General features: G+C 35.9%; 2 protein-coding genes across 5 annotated transcripts; one reads left to right on the top strand and one right to left on the bottom strand.

Moving 5' to 3' along the window:
* Positions 1-584: 584 nt before the first annotated feature.
* LOC134657944 (microtubule-associated protein 4) lies at positions 585-19,430 on the bottom strand. 4 transcript variants are annotated; one of them, XM_063513547.1, is made up of 10 exons: positions 19,300-19,430; positions 12,958-13,093; positions 6,061-7,489; positions 5,878-5,921; positions 5,380-5,539; positions 4,990-5,195; positions 4,544-4,729; positions 4,178-4,210; positions 1,051-1,221; positions 585-710 (listed from the first exon to the last, which is right to left on the bottom strand). In XM_063513547.1, exons 2-10 carry the CDS (start codon positions 12,979-12,981, stop codon positions 645-647), a joined length of 2,319 nt encoding a protein of 772 aa, XP_063369617.1. In that variant the 5' UTR covers positions 12,982-13,093; positions 19,300-19,430; the 3' UTR covers positions 585-644. The 4 variants fall into 4 exon arrangements, with proteins under 4 accessions (XP_063369617.1, XP_063369633.1, XP_063369625.1 ...); XM_063513563.1 differs by lacking the exon at positions 1,051-1,221; XM_063513555.1 differs by lacking the exon at positions 4,178-4,210 and having other exon boundaries at positions 19,300-19,429.
* LOC134662124 (uncharacterized) lies at positions 14,846-15,782 on the top strand. The gene is made up of 2 exons (XM_063518395.1): positions 14,846-15,012; positions 15,340-15,782. The coding sequence occupies exons 1-2, from the start codon at positions 14,946-14,948 to the stop codon at positions 15,543-15,545; spliced, it is 273 nt and encodes a 90-aa protein (XP_063374465.1). The 5' UTR covers positions 14,846-14,945; the 3' UTR covers positions 15,546-15,782.
* Positions 19,431-21,389: the final 1,959 nt, after the last annotated feature.

Here is a 21,389-nt window from a genome sequence, read left to right as displayed (position 1 = left end):
AACATGAACTGTGACCTACACACATTTAACATAAAATATAGATATAATAATATAGGTACTAATATCACTTAAAAATAGGTAGGTACATACCATATCTTACACATACCAATAATTTGCAGTACTTAAGTAGAAACCCAACAAAACATTTAACTACGTGCTGCTAATTTGACTAAGCGGTAATCGTGATAGGTAAGTGCAAAATATGGCTAAAATATAACAACTAGGTACACAAAATAACACGGCCTGTCGCATTTTGATGGACATTAAAAAATCGACTTAAAATTTGCTTTAGACTTAGGTATAGAATGTATCTATTGGCACTCATGATTATTTGCATCAACATCAGGAATTTGTATACTGTATTCGCTTAACATTTAGCAGCCAGTCTAACAACAGGTAGTATATACTGTAATATGAAATATATTGTCTAAATTAAGATATGCTACAAATTACTGACATCGATTAAAAGTTCAAATTCAATTCAAGAATTCAAAAATCGTACAAGCCCTATTGATAAGATAATTAACATAATCGTTAATCACTCAAAATGGGTAGGTAAAAAAGTATAAGTATAACAAAGTTAAAAATGTTGATTATAAAAGTTAGTATTTTAGAAGAATTGGAACTCTCCAACAATGGGCTTCTTAACACTGCTGCTGATTCAAATTTTCATCGGACTTCGGTGTCTGCGCAGCTGGCGGCACGGGGCTCTGCAGCAGAATGATAACGTCAGTATTTGTCAACCCTTGTTTTTATTTGTTAAAATAAAAATGATCAGAAAATAAATTGTTCATTGTTAATAACACACTAAAAACAAAAAAAAACTAATGAAAAAAAATGTAAGTCACATAACTAAAAAACAACCGCCTGTAGAAAACAATTTACCCTTCAATAAAATGTGTAAACATATTCTGGCTGAAACAAAAACAAACAAAAAGCAAATGAGTGAGTAAAGATCCTCCACCAAACACAAAATGAAATGAGTAAAACAAGAGAAGTAAAATGAGGAAAAAGTAGAACGAAAGGCCCACACTTAGGAAAAGGCCTCACCTCCTGCCGCGAGTGGGTGTGGCTGCCGGGCACGGGCGACTGCCCGCTCATCTGTTTGATGTACTCCTTGTCGTCGAAGATCTTAATGTCGCCGCCTCCTGGTCTATGTTTAACGTTGTCCATAGATCCAACTTTGCTTTGTGCTTTGAATTCCAATTTTTGATTTTCGATCTGTTCGGAAAAGTGTATGTGCAAATATATATAACAAAAATTGATAAAATTATTTTTACAGAAATGATAAATGTAAATATCTGTGACTGATATATTGCATAAAGATAAAGTGATAATCTATTATTCGTTTGCATGTGCATTTTATTAATTATATTATATTTAATTCGATATTGCAGTGAAGTAACATAAATAATAGGTACGCTAAACAACATTGCATGCATTAGACCATATTCACGTGAATCAATACAAGTTTATGTACCGACTTTGTAAATTTAAAAGGTGTTTATTAACTTTATTACACACAATTTAAAAAATTGCATAAATTGTCCATTGCAGCAGACTGCGTCATTCCTCGTGTGTTGTGCTAGATTAGAATTTGCTTAATAATAATTAACATCGCCAGGAGATTCTAAACAATCCTTAAAGCACAAGGAAAAACAGCCAGTGAAAGGCAACTGCAAACGTATCCGTGGATTCTGCATAAGTCATCGCGTACCGCAGAACAGAACATAACTCAAAAATAGTTCACTAGCACCCTTTTGACCTATCACAAAACTGACCTTTTTTTCCACATTTTAAGGAAAGGTAAATTGAAATTGTCTATGTGATGCCCTCCACCTTCGTAACTGCCATTTTATATACTACAAAACAACAACAACATTTTTAATTTGAGGACAATTTTACCATATTCTATCGACGTGACTATCTTCAGTGATACATGTCACAACAGACAAAACAGACAAGTGCAATAAGTGACCTCGAATTTTGTGACCTGACATTAAACATAAACTCACATATCATTATTGCTAGAAAGCACATTCAGATCAGTAAACCAGTGCGAAATAAGTATTTGGGGCATTTCATATGAAGCGGACAGGAAAAAAAAAGTGAGGTTCCCGAATTTGTTTATATTTGGTTTAGTTCTTCTTCTAGTAGGTATAAAACCGGACGCCAAATATTTTTTATATATGACGTTTATTTTAAAAATTATGAGCTTTTCAAAAATTACCGTAATTGAAATTCCGATTTTTTTAAACTCGAATATCGAATAATTAAAATATATAACTTATTATTAAACCAAGCGTTTTGTATAGAATTTTTAATGATCTTTTCAGCGAAGAAATCAATTTTGAAAAATAAATAAAAAATAATGGTTAAAACCGGAAGTAAACTTTTCGCAACCATTTTTCGAAAACTTTGACCAGTTTTTTTTTATTTATTTTTATCTCAAAATATAGCCCTAAGTATGTACAAAATACACTAGAAGTTGCAGAATGGGATCTCCATTGGTTAAGACAATAGGTCAATAAATGTACATACATGTCGCCCTGAGTGCGACGTACCGTACTGGTCAGGGATGTTACAGAGCTCCGTTTCCGTTAAGCCCTTGCTACACGGTCGCCGACAAGCCTTCTAACCGTCTGTCCTTGGTCTGACCTTGGTCAGTTTTGGTCAAATTTTATTGGAAACAACTGTCTACACGGTCCGTCCAGACCAAGGCCACGCGGTCTGAGGGCCTTGTCGGCGACCGTGTAGCAAGGGCTTTAAGTCGGAACTTCCGTTTGGTATTACACATCCGTTTCTGTTCCGGTTCCGTTACTTTTGAAACGGAAGTTATATCGGATGTCAATGCTTAGCGCGGCAGCGGGACATGAGCGGTGTACATCAAAAACAAACAGGTTTATACCAGTCATTCGCTCATAGCCCCGCTTGCCACGTGCTGCAGTAATTAGATGTTCTGGTTTATCCGTGTTTTCGAATTTAAAGTACCTATTCGTATGTGTTCAATGATTTATAACTCAAGATAGGTTATAGGCGTTCCCAAATTGAAGCGCTTAACTTGTGACAAATTGGACAAGTTGCCTTTAGTCGCGGCTGGACAAGCGAGAAATGTGCACGTGCTAACGAGCTCCCGCACACCGAAAGAGAAAGAGACGACCTTATGTTTAACAACAAGTGTGAGAAGGATGGATGGAATTAGAAAATTAATCAAAAATAACAGATTTCTTCGTAGGCACAGAAATAAATATGGAAGTATTTTTTATGCTCCTCAAGTATGAGTATAACCTATCTATGGTTATATATCATTGTATGTGTTGTGTTGTGTAATGTATACCTACTGATAGTACTGACTCAGGCTCCGGTTCTGGTTCCGGTTCCGTTTTCGGTTCCGATTCCGTTTCTGGTTCCGATAAACTAAATTTAAAACATCTGGTTCCGCTTTCGGTTCCGATAAAACCACATCCGTTACATCCCTGGTACTGGTATACATACATATAGCAGCTGTTTTACTTATAAGAACATGTATTTAGTAAGACTGCTGGTAAATCATAACATAATGAAATAAGAAAGTCAACAATTCTAACCAGTTTATTTCATAATTTTTATTATTTTACAATAAGAATTATAAGCTAAACAGCTGCTATATGTATGTATACCAATTACCAGTACGGTACGTCGCACTCAGGGCGACATGTATGTACATTTATTGACCTATTGTCTTAACCAATGGAGATCCCATTCTGCAACTTCTAGTGTATTTTGTACATACTTAGGGCTATATTTTAAGATAAAAATAAATAAAAAAAAACTGGTCAAAGTTTTCGAAAAATGGTTTCGAAAAGTTTACTTCCGGTTTTAACCATTATTTTTTATTTATTTTTCAAAATTGATTTCTTCGCTGAAAAGATCATTAAAAATTCTATACAAAACGCTTGGTTTAATAACAAGTTATATATTTTAATTATTCGATATTCGACTTTAAAAAAATCGGAATTTCAATTACGGTAATTTTTGAAAGGCTCATAATTTTTAAAATAAACGTCATATATAAAAAATATTTGGCGTCCGGTTTTATACCTACTAGAAGAAGAACTAAACCAAATATAAACAAATTCGGGAACCTCACTTTTTTTTTCCTGTCCGCTTCATATGAAATGCCCCATTTGTTACTTACTCCTCTCGTCCCTTTCTTAGCTATGACTGTCGACTGAAGAATAATGTGGTACATTTTAATTTTACTTTATGCAATAGGCACAACATGACGGTGATAAAAATGTAAAGTTTTTATAAACTAAATCCTGCTAAATACATAACTACATGCTTGATTACAGAGTGCTTTGCGGAACCTACTTTCTGACTCTATTTCATTGTCTATATTTAGCTCTAATGGGTGACCGCGATCTACTCGTACTCGTCATACCGAAAGCTGATTAATGAATTTCATCTACCTACAATCTTACGCTCTGATAATCACAGAAGTTACCTTAATAGGTAGTTTATATTATGTGTAGTTGAATAGTAAGAAATAAACTTAAGTTACCTTAATGGCGCCGCCCCCAGGTTTGTGAGTTATGTTTACTGTAGATGCAACCTTAGGCTTGGCTTTATCCTTGAAGTCCAGTTTCACAGTTTCAATTTTCTTATCTCCACCGCCTGGCTTGTACGCAGCATTTTCTAGGGATCCAATCTTCGATTTAGCGTTCCACTCCAATTTTGTAGTTGTAATCTGCAAGAAAATGTTAAATTAGGACTAATATTTAATAGTAAACGTTCGGAACGTTTTGAACGTTTTTATTAATTGACAAAAGGCTACGGTTAAAATCCAGGCCCCGTAGCTAACATGCCAATCGCTAACGCTCCGTAGCGAACGAAACGCAACCCTCACTGTCACGCTAATATGGAAGAGTGATAGAGTGACACAATGCGATTCGATGGCGAAGCGATAGCAATTGTCACCTTGGCTAGGCCGCCAGTTAACTATTTTACCTTCTTAGTTCCACCACTTGGAGTATAAGTTTCATTCTTAGCAGCAATTCTAGGAGCCGCTTTGAATTCGAGCTTTCTGTTTTCTATCTTAATTTTACCCCCGCCAGGCTTGTACGTCGTGTTGTCCAAAGATCCAATCTTTGATTTAACTGTTTTAATATTTGGCGATGGAGCATTTCCTACTTGGATCTTGTTCATAGGTACTTCTGAAAAGTGAATAGTTACATAAGGCTCTATGAATTGTAATTTTGTCAGCGTCAATAAATTTCAATTATTTCATTGTTTTCATTTTATATATAAACAAGTCAAAGATACATTATTATAGCAACATATAATGTAATTTCAATTTCAACTATTTACTATATTTTGATTTAACATTCTACCACTTACTCTTTTTTTCAGAAGGTTGTGGGTTTTCTGGTGTTTTGGCCGTCGCACTTTTGCTAGATGACCGCGAAAGACTTGGCTTAAGACTGCTGCTTGATTTTTCTTTAGTGGGTAACTTGCTCGCATTTTTCTTGTTCGGAGACCCAGGAGATCCGTTGAGATCCTAGGGAATAAATGAATATAAATGTTAATCTTTTGATCAAGTACGGATGTGCCATCGGCAATTAAGGTTTTCCAAATATCGAAATTGGAAAATGTATTCGTAAAGTTTTCGAAATTCATAAATAATTGTATACCAATTCCATTTTCGAAATTAGATGAATCCATTTTTCCTTTTTGGAAACTCTCCGCTACTTGCACATATGTACAGTCAGCAAAACTATAAGCTTAGCAGCTTAGCACCCCTGCGTACATTTTTATATGCATTTTGTCATACTCCAAATTGGCACCATTAAATTACTATTGACCAATCATACGTTAGGAAGACATAAAAATACATACATTTCCTTGGGTAGATTCATCCACACCACTGTCGTTGTCACCATCTGTATGAAAAAAAGAACTATGTTAGAATATATCATAATGCACTTAAAAATGCGATATTTTCAATTATGCGTATTATGTATAATTTTGACTCATCTCTAAGGCGCAACTATAAATTTTCATGTCAGTTAACCTTATTACCTTTAGGACGTGATTTAGGAGCAGAAGCTATTCTTTTGGGTGCGAAAGATTTTTTGAAGTCAGATGCAGCTGAGGTCATATTTAGTTCTGTGGGCTTGTGTACAGCCAAAGGAGGCTTTGCATCCAGAATGGGAGATTTAGTTTTTGGTGCCGGTGTTACTACTGGTTTTTCTTCTCTGCTTTGTTCAAATCGAGCTTCTGGTTTTGTCTCTACTTTTGGTGTCTTAGGTCGCTGTGGTTCTGGAGTAACACTTTGAGATTTATTGGATATTACTGGGCTTGGGCTAGTCTTTTGCTTCAGTTCTGGTGAATCATCACTGCGTGTTAAAGATGGAGAACGATCAAATGTATCAGTTCTGGGCTGATTTGTAATATTTTCCGAAACCTTTTTAGCAGGTGTTACATTATTTTGCAAAACTACATCATCGTCATCGTCTAACTTCTTTTTCGGTATTGCAGTCGGTAGTGAACCTATAAATGAGTCGGTCATTTTTGATCCGGAAATTCGTGACTCCGGTCGTTCGATCATATCTTTAGGATCGTTAGCTAATCCAGGTTTTATGTTGCCTACTAAACTACGTACATTTTCTTGACTGTCTAACTTTCCTTCTTGTATTAGCCCAAGACCGGGGCTACGACTGACATAGTCCAGTGATGTGCCTCCAATAGAACTGACAGATTTTCTCCGGTCATCTTCAACCTTGAGTGGGCTCGGCGCTCCGGGAGCTGCTGCAATACTGTAACTTCTTCCTTTCGGAACCAGCGCATCTGTGCCATTTTCTGGATTATTGTCATTTGGGTTTGTGATTATACCTTGGTTATCCAGATTTGCTGTTTTATTTTGAGTTGAGTTTGAAATGTCTAGGCCTTTTAAAGAACCTTGAGACGACTGGCGTGAAAGTGGCCCAGTGGCAGGGTTCTGAAATGTTCCGTTTTTGGGTATGCCGTTATTAGATTGTTGTGGTAATTGTGGTGGGGGCCTGGCACCGTCGGGCGTGATGGCACCGGCAATCTGTGGTGTAGGTCTAGGGCCGAACTGTAGATTAGTAGGTGGCAGGCCTCTTGGCGATGGCTGAACTGGTGCAGGTGACTGAATTGGCCTGGGACCCAGCTGAGGCGCAAATGATTGAGGACCAGAAGGACGCAGTGGTTGTTGAGTTCTAATTTGCTGAGGACCAGGAGGTGCTATCCCACGTGTAGGTAGAGGACCAGGCCTAGGAGCAAACTGGGGTGGACCTGCGACTGGTCCACCAGGTTGAAATTGAGGCCTTTGTTGAGGTTGAGGTGGAGCGGCAGGTCTCAGTGAAGCTGGTGGAAATGCTGATCGGGAATCGACTCGGTTCAGTGGAGGACGGGGTGGAAACTGTGCGGGCCCAGGCACTTCAGGCCCTGCTACGCCGGAAGCTGGAGGTCGTATTTCCGATTGAGCCTTAACAAATAATATAAAATTAAGCAATTTGTCACGATTTCACAAAAAATAAGATAATCATTAAAACTCTAACATCTAAACAGTCTCTAGTTACGTACCTAGTTAGCTTAACATTTTCAAGACTTTAGCAATAGAAACTGAGGTAAAGCGGTATCAGTTAGTTTTTAGTTTGAACGACTACAGTAATTAAATTCACAAAAGTTTCTTAGATCTCCACTGATAAGATTTTAATTCAGATAAAAGCGGAATTACCCGCATTACATGCCTTTAATGGCACAATAATGTACCATGACTTTACTAACTTGGAACATAATGTTGTCATGATTTGGAGTACCTACCTAAATTCTGCATGTAGAAGCAACATTAGTCCTACTTATTTAATTTGGTGGGTAAATTCGAAATGTTAGACTTCAAATGGATAGGACATTAATTTTAAAGTAGGTACCAAATTTTGATTCAGTTCATAAATCGGAACGCCGTCTAAACATTGGCGATTTTGGCAAGTAATGTATAGGGTAAAGGCACCAGTAGTCAGCCTTATAACGACTTTTTTAAGTTTGAACGTTCGGCATTTCTACAGGATTAGTCGGATAATTAAACAAATGACATGGTTAGATCAATTGTTTATCATAGTTTTAAAACAAAATATTTAAAAAAATAACAATCCTCTTTATAATATCTCTAATTAAGTTTAAACAAAAAATGGCACTTTTCTCCAGTAGTCAGCCTCCAAAATCCAGTAAGCAGCCTCTGTGTACCCAGTACTCAGCCTATATAAACTATTCACAATAATTAGGTCAAAATCACTAATATTTATATCAAAATCAACGATATTATAATATTTATTTTTTCTTTATAATTTTTGTTATCGTTATTGTAGTTAGTTGTAGTTTTTAATTTTAGTTTATAATTTTTTGCATATATCAAAATCAACGATGTTATACAAATATCTATTTTTTATTACTATTTTAGTTTATTTGTATCTCCTTGGATATCACGGGCCTATAATCCCGGTTTTTTGATAGGCTTGCGTGGGGACACAGATTCAACACGTAGAGTCCCCTTGGAGAGCTTTTATGTCATGTAGAACTATTTTAGTTATTGTTATTGTAGTTAGTTGTAGTTTTTAATTTTAGTTTATAATTTTTTTGCATATACATATGTATTATTTACCTACTTGTTTACTTATTTAATAAATAAAAAATCTTATAGGTACATACAATTCTTATGACACGAAATTTGTTGGCCATAGGTACTTAATTAACTAACATTATTCTTGCAAACTAAGAATCGCAATATTTATTTTCTAATAATTAATCCGTCAAAAATTAATGAGGTAAATCAGGTAATATATAATTATGTTCCTAGTAGGTATTCGGTAAAAAATAATTAATCGAGTCTATGCAGATCTAATTATCATTAATAAACAAAGTCATATACCGACCAGGAAACAGCAAAATGATAGTTATGTATAGTAACGTCAAAAATATGTATACACTTTTGAACCTTATTTCAATGAGATAGGGTTTAAAAATGTGGACATATTTTTGGCGACGACGTACCAAGCAAGGTCAATGGCTGAGTACTGGATCCGCGAAACCCAGTGCTCAGCCGCATTAAAACGTTATTTCAAATGCGGCTGACTACTGGGTTTTACTTTAAATTGACTAGGGCATGCCTAACTAAATTTGAAAATGTAAATTTAACGGTCCTAACGGTCGTATTGGCTCGAAAATAATAAAATAAACGAATAACCCAAAGGTCAGCCGTGGGGGGCTGGGCACTGGATTTTCTGGAAAAAAGTGTTATCCAGTGGCCAGCCCCCTCAATTTATAAGTGAAATATTGATATTTTCATTCAAATATAATGCAATTTAATAGATAAACTAATAAATAAACCAATCATTAACAAAAACAATAACTTTTAACATTAAAACATAGTTTTTCTTGCCTGTTAAGAGAACCCCACGTGCAGTAAAAAATATGGCCGACATGACACTATTGCACTCGTCGACAAACAGCACCTGTATGAACGAGTATATTTCTTCCCCCCGTTCCCTCACCGCACTTGTCGTGTGACGTATTAACCAATAAGGAATCAAAGCTCCTATTTGAGTACTCGCGATTTGTTTAAACGAATATACCAGATATTTATGACCAATAAACGGCTCAAAAGGCTGACCACTGGTACCCGGCTGGCCACTGGTGCCGTTACCCTATGAGGAATAAGAGCACGAAGGCGAAACTCGCGCGGGCACGAGGCGGCGACGTCGGCGCCGTCGCCGAGACGCGTTCCCAAATCAAAACAAACTGCTTCATGCAGTTTGATACACATCCACAATAACACAATGCTATAACAATTACTGACTTTTCAATAAAATTATTGTTTCACCGTGATTATTATACTTAAAATGTGTATTTTTGATATCTTATTATACTAACTTGGCATATAATAGGTAATAATCTTATATGTCTCTTCGTTACAAGTCTCTAAAGATAGTTTTGGTCTAGTTTTGCATCCAGTAAATATTAAGATTGTTCTCAATAGGTATTCAATTAAAGTATCAGTATAAGTATAGCCATAGCTAGATTAGCTAGTAATGGTAGTATAAGTACGTATTCTCCTCGCTTTGTATCAACCAATGACGTGATAGATAGACGCAACTTGTCACGAACTCGGCTACTGGGTCAACGAGCTATTCTTTGCTAAAATTTATAGTGAACGTATGTAGGTAAAATAAATATATTTTCACGTTTTCTACCATTTCATATAAAGCACAATATCATGGAATCTCCTCCTGGCCTTTTATCTTCATAATAATCATAATTATGTTTAGGTATATTTGTTTATTATTTCGGGGTGTTGATCAAAATGATTTCGTAGGCATATGCAAGAATTTTTCATAATAAAAATATCTTTATTATGGAAAATTGTACTCTACATTATTATTAACCGGGCAACTAAATTATTAAACAGGAACTTTCATTGGGCATATAATAATATAGTTTGGCTATGCATTCATATTTTAGCGCCAAAAAAAAATGTTAGTTTATTAATAAATTTGTCTCAAATATAAGCATCATATTATTAAAAAAACTGGCAGCAAAATCAAGCCACCCAAAAAAAATATAGGGAACTTAAAGTGATAGGTTGGCGTCTAAAATAATAAATTGGCAACTAATATTGTATAGCGATCATAAAATTTAGTTGTCATCTAGTTGTTCACACCTAAGTAATCAACTAATCATAACTGAGCATATCGTTACAGCTAGGTAGTATTTTAACACGAAAGCAGTTAAATTTAATGAAAATTGGTCACTTTTTACACAAAACACCTCAAATTAATTTACCAATACGCAATGGTCAGTATACTTATAGGGCCCGATTCGGATTTTGAAATAGACATTTGTTAGATATCTTTTAGACATCGCCAAGATACGATAACGATATGTTTAAGATCTAACCTGTCAAATTTGACATTTGCGCGATTCTGGAGGTACAGTATCTCCAGAATCGCGCAAGAATCGCCGCTCTTGAACGATTTCCACAAGATATGGCTTAGAGATCCAATTCATATCTAACTCTATCTAACGTAAAAGTGACATTGGTTGCTCGAATTGCGCTGCAAAAGAGAACTAGTTGAAATCTAAACTATAACGTATCTAGAATGGATCTAATACGTACGTACGTCTCTTGTGAATATCTTGAAGTTCGAATACGGCAGATAGTCGAAATTTCTAATCATGAAACGCGTAATGGCCATTATACCATTAGATCTTTAAATTTTTAATTACTAATTTCAATAGTTACCACTGTGTTCTGCTAGAGTCAACAGATAGGTGCGACGACGAGCGAAGCGAGGAGGAGCGTGTTAGGTTGACCGTGTAATGACCAAACAAAATATTTTAAAAGAACTTCATTTTTAGGGTTCCGTAGCCAAATGGCAAAAAACGGAACCCTTATAGATTCGTCATGTCTGTCTGTCTGTCTGTCTGTCTGTCTGTCTGTCCGTCTGTCCGTCTGTCCGTCTGTCCGTCTGTCTGTCCGTCCGTATGTCACAGCTACTTTTCTCCGAAACTATAAGAACCATACTGTTGAAACTTGGTAAGTAGATGTATTCTGTGAACCGCATTAAGATTTTCACACAAAAATAGAAAAAAAACAATACATTTTTGGGGTTCCCCATACTTCGAACTGAAACTCAAAAATTTTTTTTTCATCAAACCCATACGTGTGGGGTATCTATGGATAGGGCTTCAAAAATGATATTGAGGTTTCTAATATCATTTTTTTCTAAACTGAATAGTTTGCGCGAGAGACACTTCCAAAGTGGTAAAATGTGTGTCCCCCCCCCCCTGTAACTTCTAAAATAAGAGAATGATAAAACTAAAAAAAATATATGATGTACATTACCATGTAAACTTCCACCGAAAATTGGTTTGAACGAGATCTAGTAAGTAGTTTTTTTTTATACGTCATAAATCGCCTAAATACGGAACCCTTCATGGGCGAGTCCGACTCGCACTTGGCCGCTTTTTTAATTAATAGATAGCCGTTTTCTTTTTAAAATGTGTTTCATAAATGGTGTCCAATATATTAATTCAGTTGCCAAATAAATACTTGGACCTGCCTAAAAATGATCAAAAGCTGTAACGGCATTAAAATACAACTCATATTGATATATTTTAAGGCTCCGTTTTTGTTGCCAAACTGTTAATTTTAGTAGCCATTTTTTTTTTTAAACTACCCAAATTTGATTAATTAGTTGACCGGATAAATACGTGGCAAATATTTTTATTGAGATATCCAAATAAAATTTGTTTCGATTATTTAACGGTTAAGATGCGAATCGATACTCGTTGACGTTAGGGTAGGTACCTACAGGTTGGAGGTTTTCTTTGTCGCGTGCTCGAATATCTATATAGTGCTTTGATAACGCTCGTCAATTTTACATCCGAAGATTGTAAAATTTTGCAATAAACTATGCCATATTTATGATCACAAAGTTATGGCTTACAACTATAGGTACCTACCGGTATAAAACGCCTCAAGTTCCAGAAAAAGAAAACAAATGTACTAATACCTACCAAAAAAGCACCTTAATGAAAAAAGTTCTAAGTTCTAATAGTTAATTCGTTACCTATGTTTATTACAAAAGTTGGAATAGCCAAAGAGTTTTCCACAAGTCAGTAATAGTTGCTCGAGTCGTGGTGGTTTCGTTCAACTTATCGCGATGGAGTTTAATTGATTACTTAACAGTTAAAGTGCGCCGAAAAGGCGAGGCGTGCCTTGTTCGTTTTGTTAGACTGCCGCGAAACATTAATATGTACTGATTTGGTTCACACCTAACTCGCACGCACAAATATAAAACGAGTGTACGAATAAAAATTAACGGATTCACCTAATTATTTGTGATCAAGTGCAGAACATTTTGAGTGCTCAAGGTGCTAGTACAACCCTTGCCTTACCCGGTTTACGTTATTAGTCTCCATTGTTGACTAAATAATTTGTTGTTAATGACAAAACAATGATTTAATTGTAAAATTTCTATGTCATCATTCCTTCCTTGATGAGATGACCGCCTATGTCGATATCTCCTTGAAACTATAAAGACAATAGAAACATATTAACTTCAGGCGATATTAGGCATCTACTGTTGCTCACAAAACATGTTTTCGTGGTTCAATGATTGGCGCACACAGAGCCATAAATGAAAAATATTTTTGGCAGTGAAATGCTTTGATGAAAATTGCAAATGACATGTAGTAGTGCTGCTACGTATTTATAGTGAAATGATTTAATTCCTGAAGCATTAAGTAGTCTCATCTCAACTCAATTCTAAAAGCAAATGTGACTTTGCTCGTATTAATACATATGATTTAATTACACTCGGTAAAGCCAACCCCAAAAACGACGCCGAAGTATGTGCACGTGTAACATATAAATACCCGATTACTTACTACGGCGGTATTAACTCGACAACTAATGATAACAGTTATAATAACTAATCAAAGCACGTAGTTAACGACAAAATTACTAGACAAATTTAATCATTAACGGTTAACAGGAAATATTATAACTAAAAAGAACCTACACATTACTAATCTTACGGTTTGACCCTGAATCCAAAGTTGTAAATTATCGGACGCACCCTTGGGAGCACCCAGTTGGGTCGGTCTGACCTTCACTCCTTAAATGTCTATGTGTCTATGCTTTCACAGAAAAATAATGCGTTACAAAAATATTTTAGGTACCTACCTATCGCAAATGGAATAAACAAAGGAATTGGTTATGATGACTACATGTAGTCACAGTCTTATGATGATAATATTGTAGTTATACATATACTATCTGTGTAATTTTGGGAATTAATTAATTGGAGGGGCATCGGGCGTCATTTCTTGAGAACTGAGTATGCCTCTTCATTATCGAGACAGCGTGATGACTAGCAGTCAGATAGCATTTATCACATCACCTGTTTCCGTTTATCGGTTACTATACGCAATATCAACGTAAATCATAAATCGAAAATTATTTATTCGCGGACTTCGATAAACGATTTAAAGAATTAGATATTATAATATATAAGATGAGAAAGTTTTAAACACAAATAGAGTACTTAATCAGTCAAAATACACCTACACTACACGCACGTACATCGAAAGAAAGTTTAGCTAGACTAACTTTCTTCTTACTAATATTTAATTATGACTGCAGAATGGATGGTCATGTCATAAAATATAAGAAAAAAAAACTATAATTAATAAATAATTCAATTGGAACGCATTCTGCCTCTTGATCTATCTTGCCTTATGATCGGTAATAATATAATATGAATAGTGCGTTCATAATATGAGCGTCATAAATCTCATAAAGTTCCCTATTAATATAGGTACTATACTATTTTAGAACGTTCATGAACATGTTTATAGCCAATATATAGCGCAGGCAGTTAATATGTCCAGTCATAATTAAGCCTATGTGTATTAATTTAAGTATTCACTACTAAGAACGTATAATATGTATTTTATTTGTGTTATGTATCGGGCTACAGAAGGTAATGTTGACTTGTTTTTAGCACAGCTCAAGACATGACCACTTATTTGAAGAGTGGTAAAATGCTGACTAAAATCGATTCGATATGCAGAAGTTTAAATGGAGACTGCTTTGTTAGAGTGGACATTGCAAACTTGGTGATATGGCGGCCGTGCCACAAGGTTTGATTTCACGAGCTGTCAATGCGGAATTGCACTCTAGTCGAGTGCTAGGAACAAGAAGAAGCATGAAAACACGAGCGTCATAAAAACGTGGCGTCAGTGGTCGCCGTGACGCGGGGCTCGGAGAGTTCTGCCAAGTGACTCAGTCTCCGGCCACTCGATATAAGACGCGCCGGTATCTACGAGAACGCAGTTCATATCAAACCTCCGTCTTGTGATTACAGTGGTTAGGTACGCGAATGTTTGTCAACGGCGGCGTCGACGCTATCAGTAGTCGATTGGACAACATCAATTTAAACTATACAAGTACGTTTATTTAATTTATGATTTTTCTCTTTCTAAACTTGGATTCGACATTTCGATAGCGGATTTAAAAAGTAATTTTATTTATATCTACATATATGTTATTAGAGGCACAGTATTTAAACAAAAGGTTTTAGTAATCTTAGCAGAAAATATAACCAAACCGAGTTTCCGAGCGCAGCATGGAACTTTCCTTTTATCTGATTGATACGAATAAGTACGCGAATAGATGAATACGAGTATGTTACGATACGCGCGCGCTGTAAACGCTACAGATTGGTTTAATCTTTAAGTGTGAAGTATATTAATTCAAATATATTTGTGTTACAGCAATGCAACCCAAAGCTGAAAGACCGCCGGTGTGCCCGAAAACGAAGTTGCCCCTGCTGCATCTGACGCCGTCAGAGAAGAAGGCGGACGGCAGCCCGCACCAGGGCGCCAACGACCCCTGGCTGCTCAGACCCAACCACGACATCCCGCCTACTCCTCCCCCGCAGGATGAGCCCATCCAGATGTACCCCGAGCGAACCGGGTAGCTCGCAAAACGAACGAGCATTCTCGATTATGAATATTGATCAAAATATATTTTCATATGGCAAGTTGCCAACGCGTCGGAGACGGACTTTTATACAAAGGCGTGTAAAAATAAGCCTAACTCCATTTTATTGAGGAACTACGTAAATACAAGTGGTGTCGGGACAGGACTTTGACCGCCGGATCCACAGTGGACCTCATGTTGCTCAAATGTGTCAAATGGTACTGGTACTGGTACTTACGACGCGGAATGTCGGTGGAAATGAATGTGATGTTTAAAGTTTAGAAGACTTACGCGAATGAAAGACAGCTACTGTTTAGTTAGATACATAATCTATCGGCGATGAAATAAAATAAATAAAAACAAATGACAATACATAGATGAATTAAGTAAGTAAGAAATTTGTGCAACTAACAGCCAACAATTTTATTAAAAATTTGCTAATAAGTTTTGAAATAAAAAAATAAATGATTCATGTGTACCTACTCTGTTTATTTATTTATTTCTTCATATTTAATCATTGTTCGAACACTTACTATAATATACTTGTAATTAAAAAGAAAAACATTTTACTAGATAAGAGATGGATAGTATCCCTATCTTTTCTCATAGGAATTGACGAGTATATTGTATAGGTATTTCACGGTACTTCTTAGTTGATAAATAAACTCGTCATCTCACATCGTACGTCTATGCATCTATTCTTCAATACCAACAGTATATCGATGTACATACCTGTTAGATCTTAAAGATCTTAATAAAACTTTCAAATTAACATTCGAACTAATACACATTTTATTGGATAAATAGACGTACCTACTCGTGTAGCTAGTAATATGCCCTGAAAAGCCATTAGCTCTACCTAATCGCTTGTTACGGCGATAAAAACCAGCATGACACGGAATCCCCACAGCTATTATTTTGCAACCCAATTCTTGTGAAAGAGTTCCAGAGTTTCATTCCTGGCTAATTTACTTTTGTATGTGAAAAAATAATATTAAATAGGTATTTGAAAATTGTAATAAGTACATAAGGTTTGCAGTGTGCAGCTTATCTAAGTATCCTGTCCAATTCTAATTCTTTAATGAAGAGTAGGATATAGAAGATTTTCTTTACAAGTACTCTGCACCGACTTGGCAAGCACCATCAACGGCATCAACCCAGTCTCACCATAAACGTCAAATTAAACTATGTGGCATGACCACACTTTGTCACTGCAAAGCCGGTGCAGAATTGACTTAAAAGGAGTTTAGCTAAGTTTAGGTATACGTATACCTGTAAAGATTAGCCATATGTCCCAGGCACCCAGGTTATCATTTTGTACCAAATAATAACATAATAATGACCATTTAAAATAAGTAGGTTACTTAATACTTATCATACTCGTAAACATTGTAGGTTATTCGGTAGGTTGAGAAACCGCTGTAGGTTTTATACGAGATTTGGTCTTGGCTCTTAATCCGGCAAATAAATGAAATAAACATTCTACGTAGCATTTTATTTCAATCGCCATTTTACACAACCGTGCATATCTGTGGTCTCTTTACGGTCTCCGAAATTAAGGCCGGACACATTGAAAAGTATTAACAGTGTTATATTATAGGAAGGTACACCTTCTTAATCAAACTGTGCGTAGGGCAAATACCGTAATAACTGTAATAAGAAACCTTCGTAGGTGTCATGGTTTAATCAATTTAACACACGAATTAGTTACGATTGAAACATTACGTAGCACGTACATTTTCCTCGCGATAACCAACGATGTCTAGATAAAAAGCAAATAAATATATTCCCGTGTTTAACTGCATTTCATAAATAAAACGTATATGCTGGCATGCTTATAGGTACTTATAAAACTTCCCTATACCTATTATCTGAGGAAAACCCATACAAACAGGGTTTTCCTCAGATAATAGGTAAGTTCGTAGTGATATTCGTTGTGTTAAAAAAGGTAAATCCTTTAGATTCTTTAGAATAATGATTTAACCCTTCGGTTGTGAAACCATACAACATCTGAAGGCGAAACCGACACATGATGTGTTGGGGTGGTTTTAAAATAGCACATTGATTATAGGTACCTGCACTTTCGACCTTTAGTAATTTTAGACTACTCGAAACCCTTCTAAGCCAATTATGTTAAAATATAATCCTCATGTAGAGTCACGGAAGGACCCAAGACCCAAAGGACAAAATATGAAATTATTTTATGTGGGATATCTTCCGGTACTAATATATTGTTTAGTGGTATCATTACGTTTCACGTAAGTAGATAAAATCCATTTAAAAAGGTAGCAAAAGCTTTTGTCAGTAACTCTGGGAAAAATTGGTAGAAGTAGAGACCTAAATAATAAATCAGGAAATCCGAAATATGTAGGCCAGCGTTGTTCAAGTCGTCGCCGTTACGAACCATAACAGTGACAGTGACTTGTCCAACAATTGAAATAACGTTCTTTTTAATGTAGTTACCTAATATAGTCGCCTAGCTAAATTAGTTATAAATATTCCGTCAGACAGTGCCAAAATGAAGTTGTATAACTTTCTTAAGTGGACGAATCTGATGGTGGTTTATTTTTAGAAAATAATGTTCTGCTGTCTTATTTTATTTCTCACTGTCATGTTCTTATTTAACTAAACGATGAACTTTAAACAATATTATTCATGATTAGAATATAAAGTAATACTGAATACATTTACAAACTGGTTGTATACGTGTTTAGATAACTAGACAAATTAGCCACATTTAGGTACATCGATTTACATTAATTCTTTTGAACACTAAAACGCCTACGACACTATTAAAGCGGTCAATAAATTCAGATTAGTAGCTGCACTAATGTCTAGTTTGTTCATCCTTGTTTGTTCCAAAAAAGTGGTAAATTACATCGTGGGTGTCGCTGCATGCAATTCGTCAAGTGATCCAATTGCCGGCAACACGGGTAGCTAGCTGGTGTCCAATGCCTGACTCACTAAAGTCACTAACGAATGTAACATCCGCCATGACAGGTTCCTATTTTATATCTGTAGGCATATAACGAAAAACAACGCTTGCACGTAATTGCACTTAACTACATATGCGCATATATGTAGGTTGATACCATTTACCTACAGATTATTATACGATACGACAGGATATATACAGGATATAAAATCTGACATCAATGGTTACGAGTATACATACTCTAGGTAAGAGCCACTATCTATCCTTTCCAATAAGACGCAATTCGACTTATCAATGGATAGTAACGGTGGATTTAGAATTGTGACGCACCTAGCACATTGACATTAATCCGGCATTGACGTTCGATAGGTTATTAAATATTACTTGCCTTTTCTACAAGTTTTATTGATTGTACAGCAGCTTATAATACACATATACTTACAATACCGCCGGTAACCGGTATTGATTAATGCAAAATCAAGTTTTTTTTAGATTACATGTTGGTTAGTGTACTTCTTGGTAATTCCCATTTAACCCATGAATTTAGTAATTAACAAAACAATTGGTACCAATACAATGACACGAAGCCTCAAGGGCAATAACTAAACCACCCATGAACATTCGTCGGTGAGGTGCTCTAACCGATGATAAGCGAGTGCTCGATCGATATTTACGTAAATACATCTAATAACTACACTGTTTACGTCAACGTGAGTGATATTGAACGTCAAGTACTAGAATGTTCGATGTGTTTCGGAGCTATTTTAAAGCCTGGTCAGTGCTGGTGCAGTTTTATTGACACTAGAATTACACTTACCTGGCGATTAAGAAGTCACGTTTAATTTATAGAAATGGGGTAGCTTATGCCAATGATATATTAGTGGAGGGTCGCGACCCGCTGTACCACCGGCGAGACTCCGTGTGCCTGATGTGTCGGCCTCTATCGGCGACTGAAGTTACGGGAAGACCAAGTAAATATATAGAGACGGCACAAACAGTTTAATGCTAAAGTCTACCAAACTTGCTACTGGTTGCGTAACTAACTAATTCAATTAACTAAAGCTTTCGCATATCTAATTAAACGTTTTATAGTTTTTCAGGGGCATTTGTTTTTTACAGCTCTATTATGGACAATTTCCTTAATAATAGAAAAATAATTCAGTTAGGTACCTATTACAAATTATAAGTAGATTGCTGTGATTAGAACTACTTTTGTTTTTGTTTTGTTGCGCTGGCACGTGTCTATGCATTCATAACACTTCACGAGGGTGTGTCCTGCGCCCTGAAAATGGTGCGCGCGCACCATCGGACAATTGCCTAAGGAATACCTATTTGCTCTCCTTTCGAACCTTTACCGATGGTTAAATGTATAGCTGTCCTTTTTCATACAGTAGCATGTGTGAATGAGGCAAGCTGTTCAACTTTTGAAACGTGATTTAAAACTTTCTTCTAAAAACAAAAGAGCAATGACGAATTCCCAAAAGAGGATTATTATGAGTCATTCTATTTGAGTCACCTTTTGTCCCCGTTAGGTACTTGTTACGGCTTAGAACTGCCTTCAATGGCTTTTAGCTTGGGCCACGAATATCTTGTGATGTGAAGAGTCTTATGGGATGACTCAACTCTGCCAGTCGCCGTCGCTTGAACTTGACCTATGAAGCCACTTTTATTTTTAAGAAATTTCCACCGCTCTTCTTACTTAGGTATATATTCCACTTAGAACATGAGTAAATTTACGTCGATCAAAGTTGTCATATGAGATGAGTCAAACTTACTTAACTAAGTACTTACTTGCTAAATTACTTGAACTTGTGCACTTGACCTCAGTCATTTACCTGTAACAGCAAAAAGACAATTAGGCAATGTATACAAATGAGGCACTTTAAGTTACGGAAGTCAAACAACCGGTGAATTATGACTGTAAAGATGGAAATTAATCACTTGCGACGTCGTTTTACCTACGGCTACCTGTAATTGGTCAATAAAATATCTACGATGAAAACGTAAGGTAGGACGACATGTCTATAACGTAAGTAATGGAGCTTAACATTAATTCATAGTCATCATAGTCGTCTAACAGTTAATCTACAATAACATAAGTACAATGTGGTGTAAGTACAATACGTAATTAACCTACCTAATCTATTTAAAATACCAACTTTTTTAAATGATATAGGAGGCAAAATAGCAGACGAATCGCCTGATGGTAAACGATGACTTATGATTTCGGTAAATAATAGCTTTTAAACGAGCAACGCTAAAGATATATTCCACACAGTAGGTATACCTACTCGTTGCATATACATATTAGGTAGCCTAATATGTAATACATAAGAAAATATGGACCTACATAGATATCAATGTACGAACTGACTGAAAACTAAGTCAGTTTGAAATGGTATTTCAAATTTTCCGTCCATATTTATTTTCTTAGATGCCGGTAAATTGCCAACGAAACAAATTAGAATTTTCTGAAATTTTGAAACAATATCATCTATATCGTCACGTTTGCGTTGCGTAGGTAAGTAACTAATCTATTTTTTTTATAAGTATTATTCATTACAAGTTCTCGTCTTCAACAACTGACACTGTGCGTGTCGATGTCGGTCTGATTCAATTTATTAAGTAAGTAGATCAATTTGTTAGTCAACGCGAGCCATCGCCGAATTCAGTTGAACTTTTCCCAAACGCATTAATTCAGTTTTGTTACTGAAACGTCCTTGAATGTTACGAGCAAGCGAAACCACCGGGAAGCGGCCGCTTGCGTGCCGTTTGCCGATTCACAGTGTGTCGCCAGCTTTACTACTCTACCGCATAATCTATAGGTATGATCCAATTACTTACTCTATGGAAGAAAAGTGTAACCTTTCAATAATAGAGTTAATCTTCGTACAAAAATTTGAGCTA

This window comes from Cydia amplana, chromosome 2 (genome assembly GCF_948474715.1).
Source record: "Cydia amplana chromosome 2, ilCydAmpl1.1, whole genome shotgun sequence".
NCBI classification, from domain to species: Eukaryota; Metazoa; Arthropoda; class Insecta; order Lepidoptera; family Tortricidae; genus Cydia; species Cydia amplana.
The sequence above is the reverse complement of the archived record's forward strand: the minus strand, read 5'-3'. Positions and strand labels throughout refer to the sequence as shown.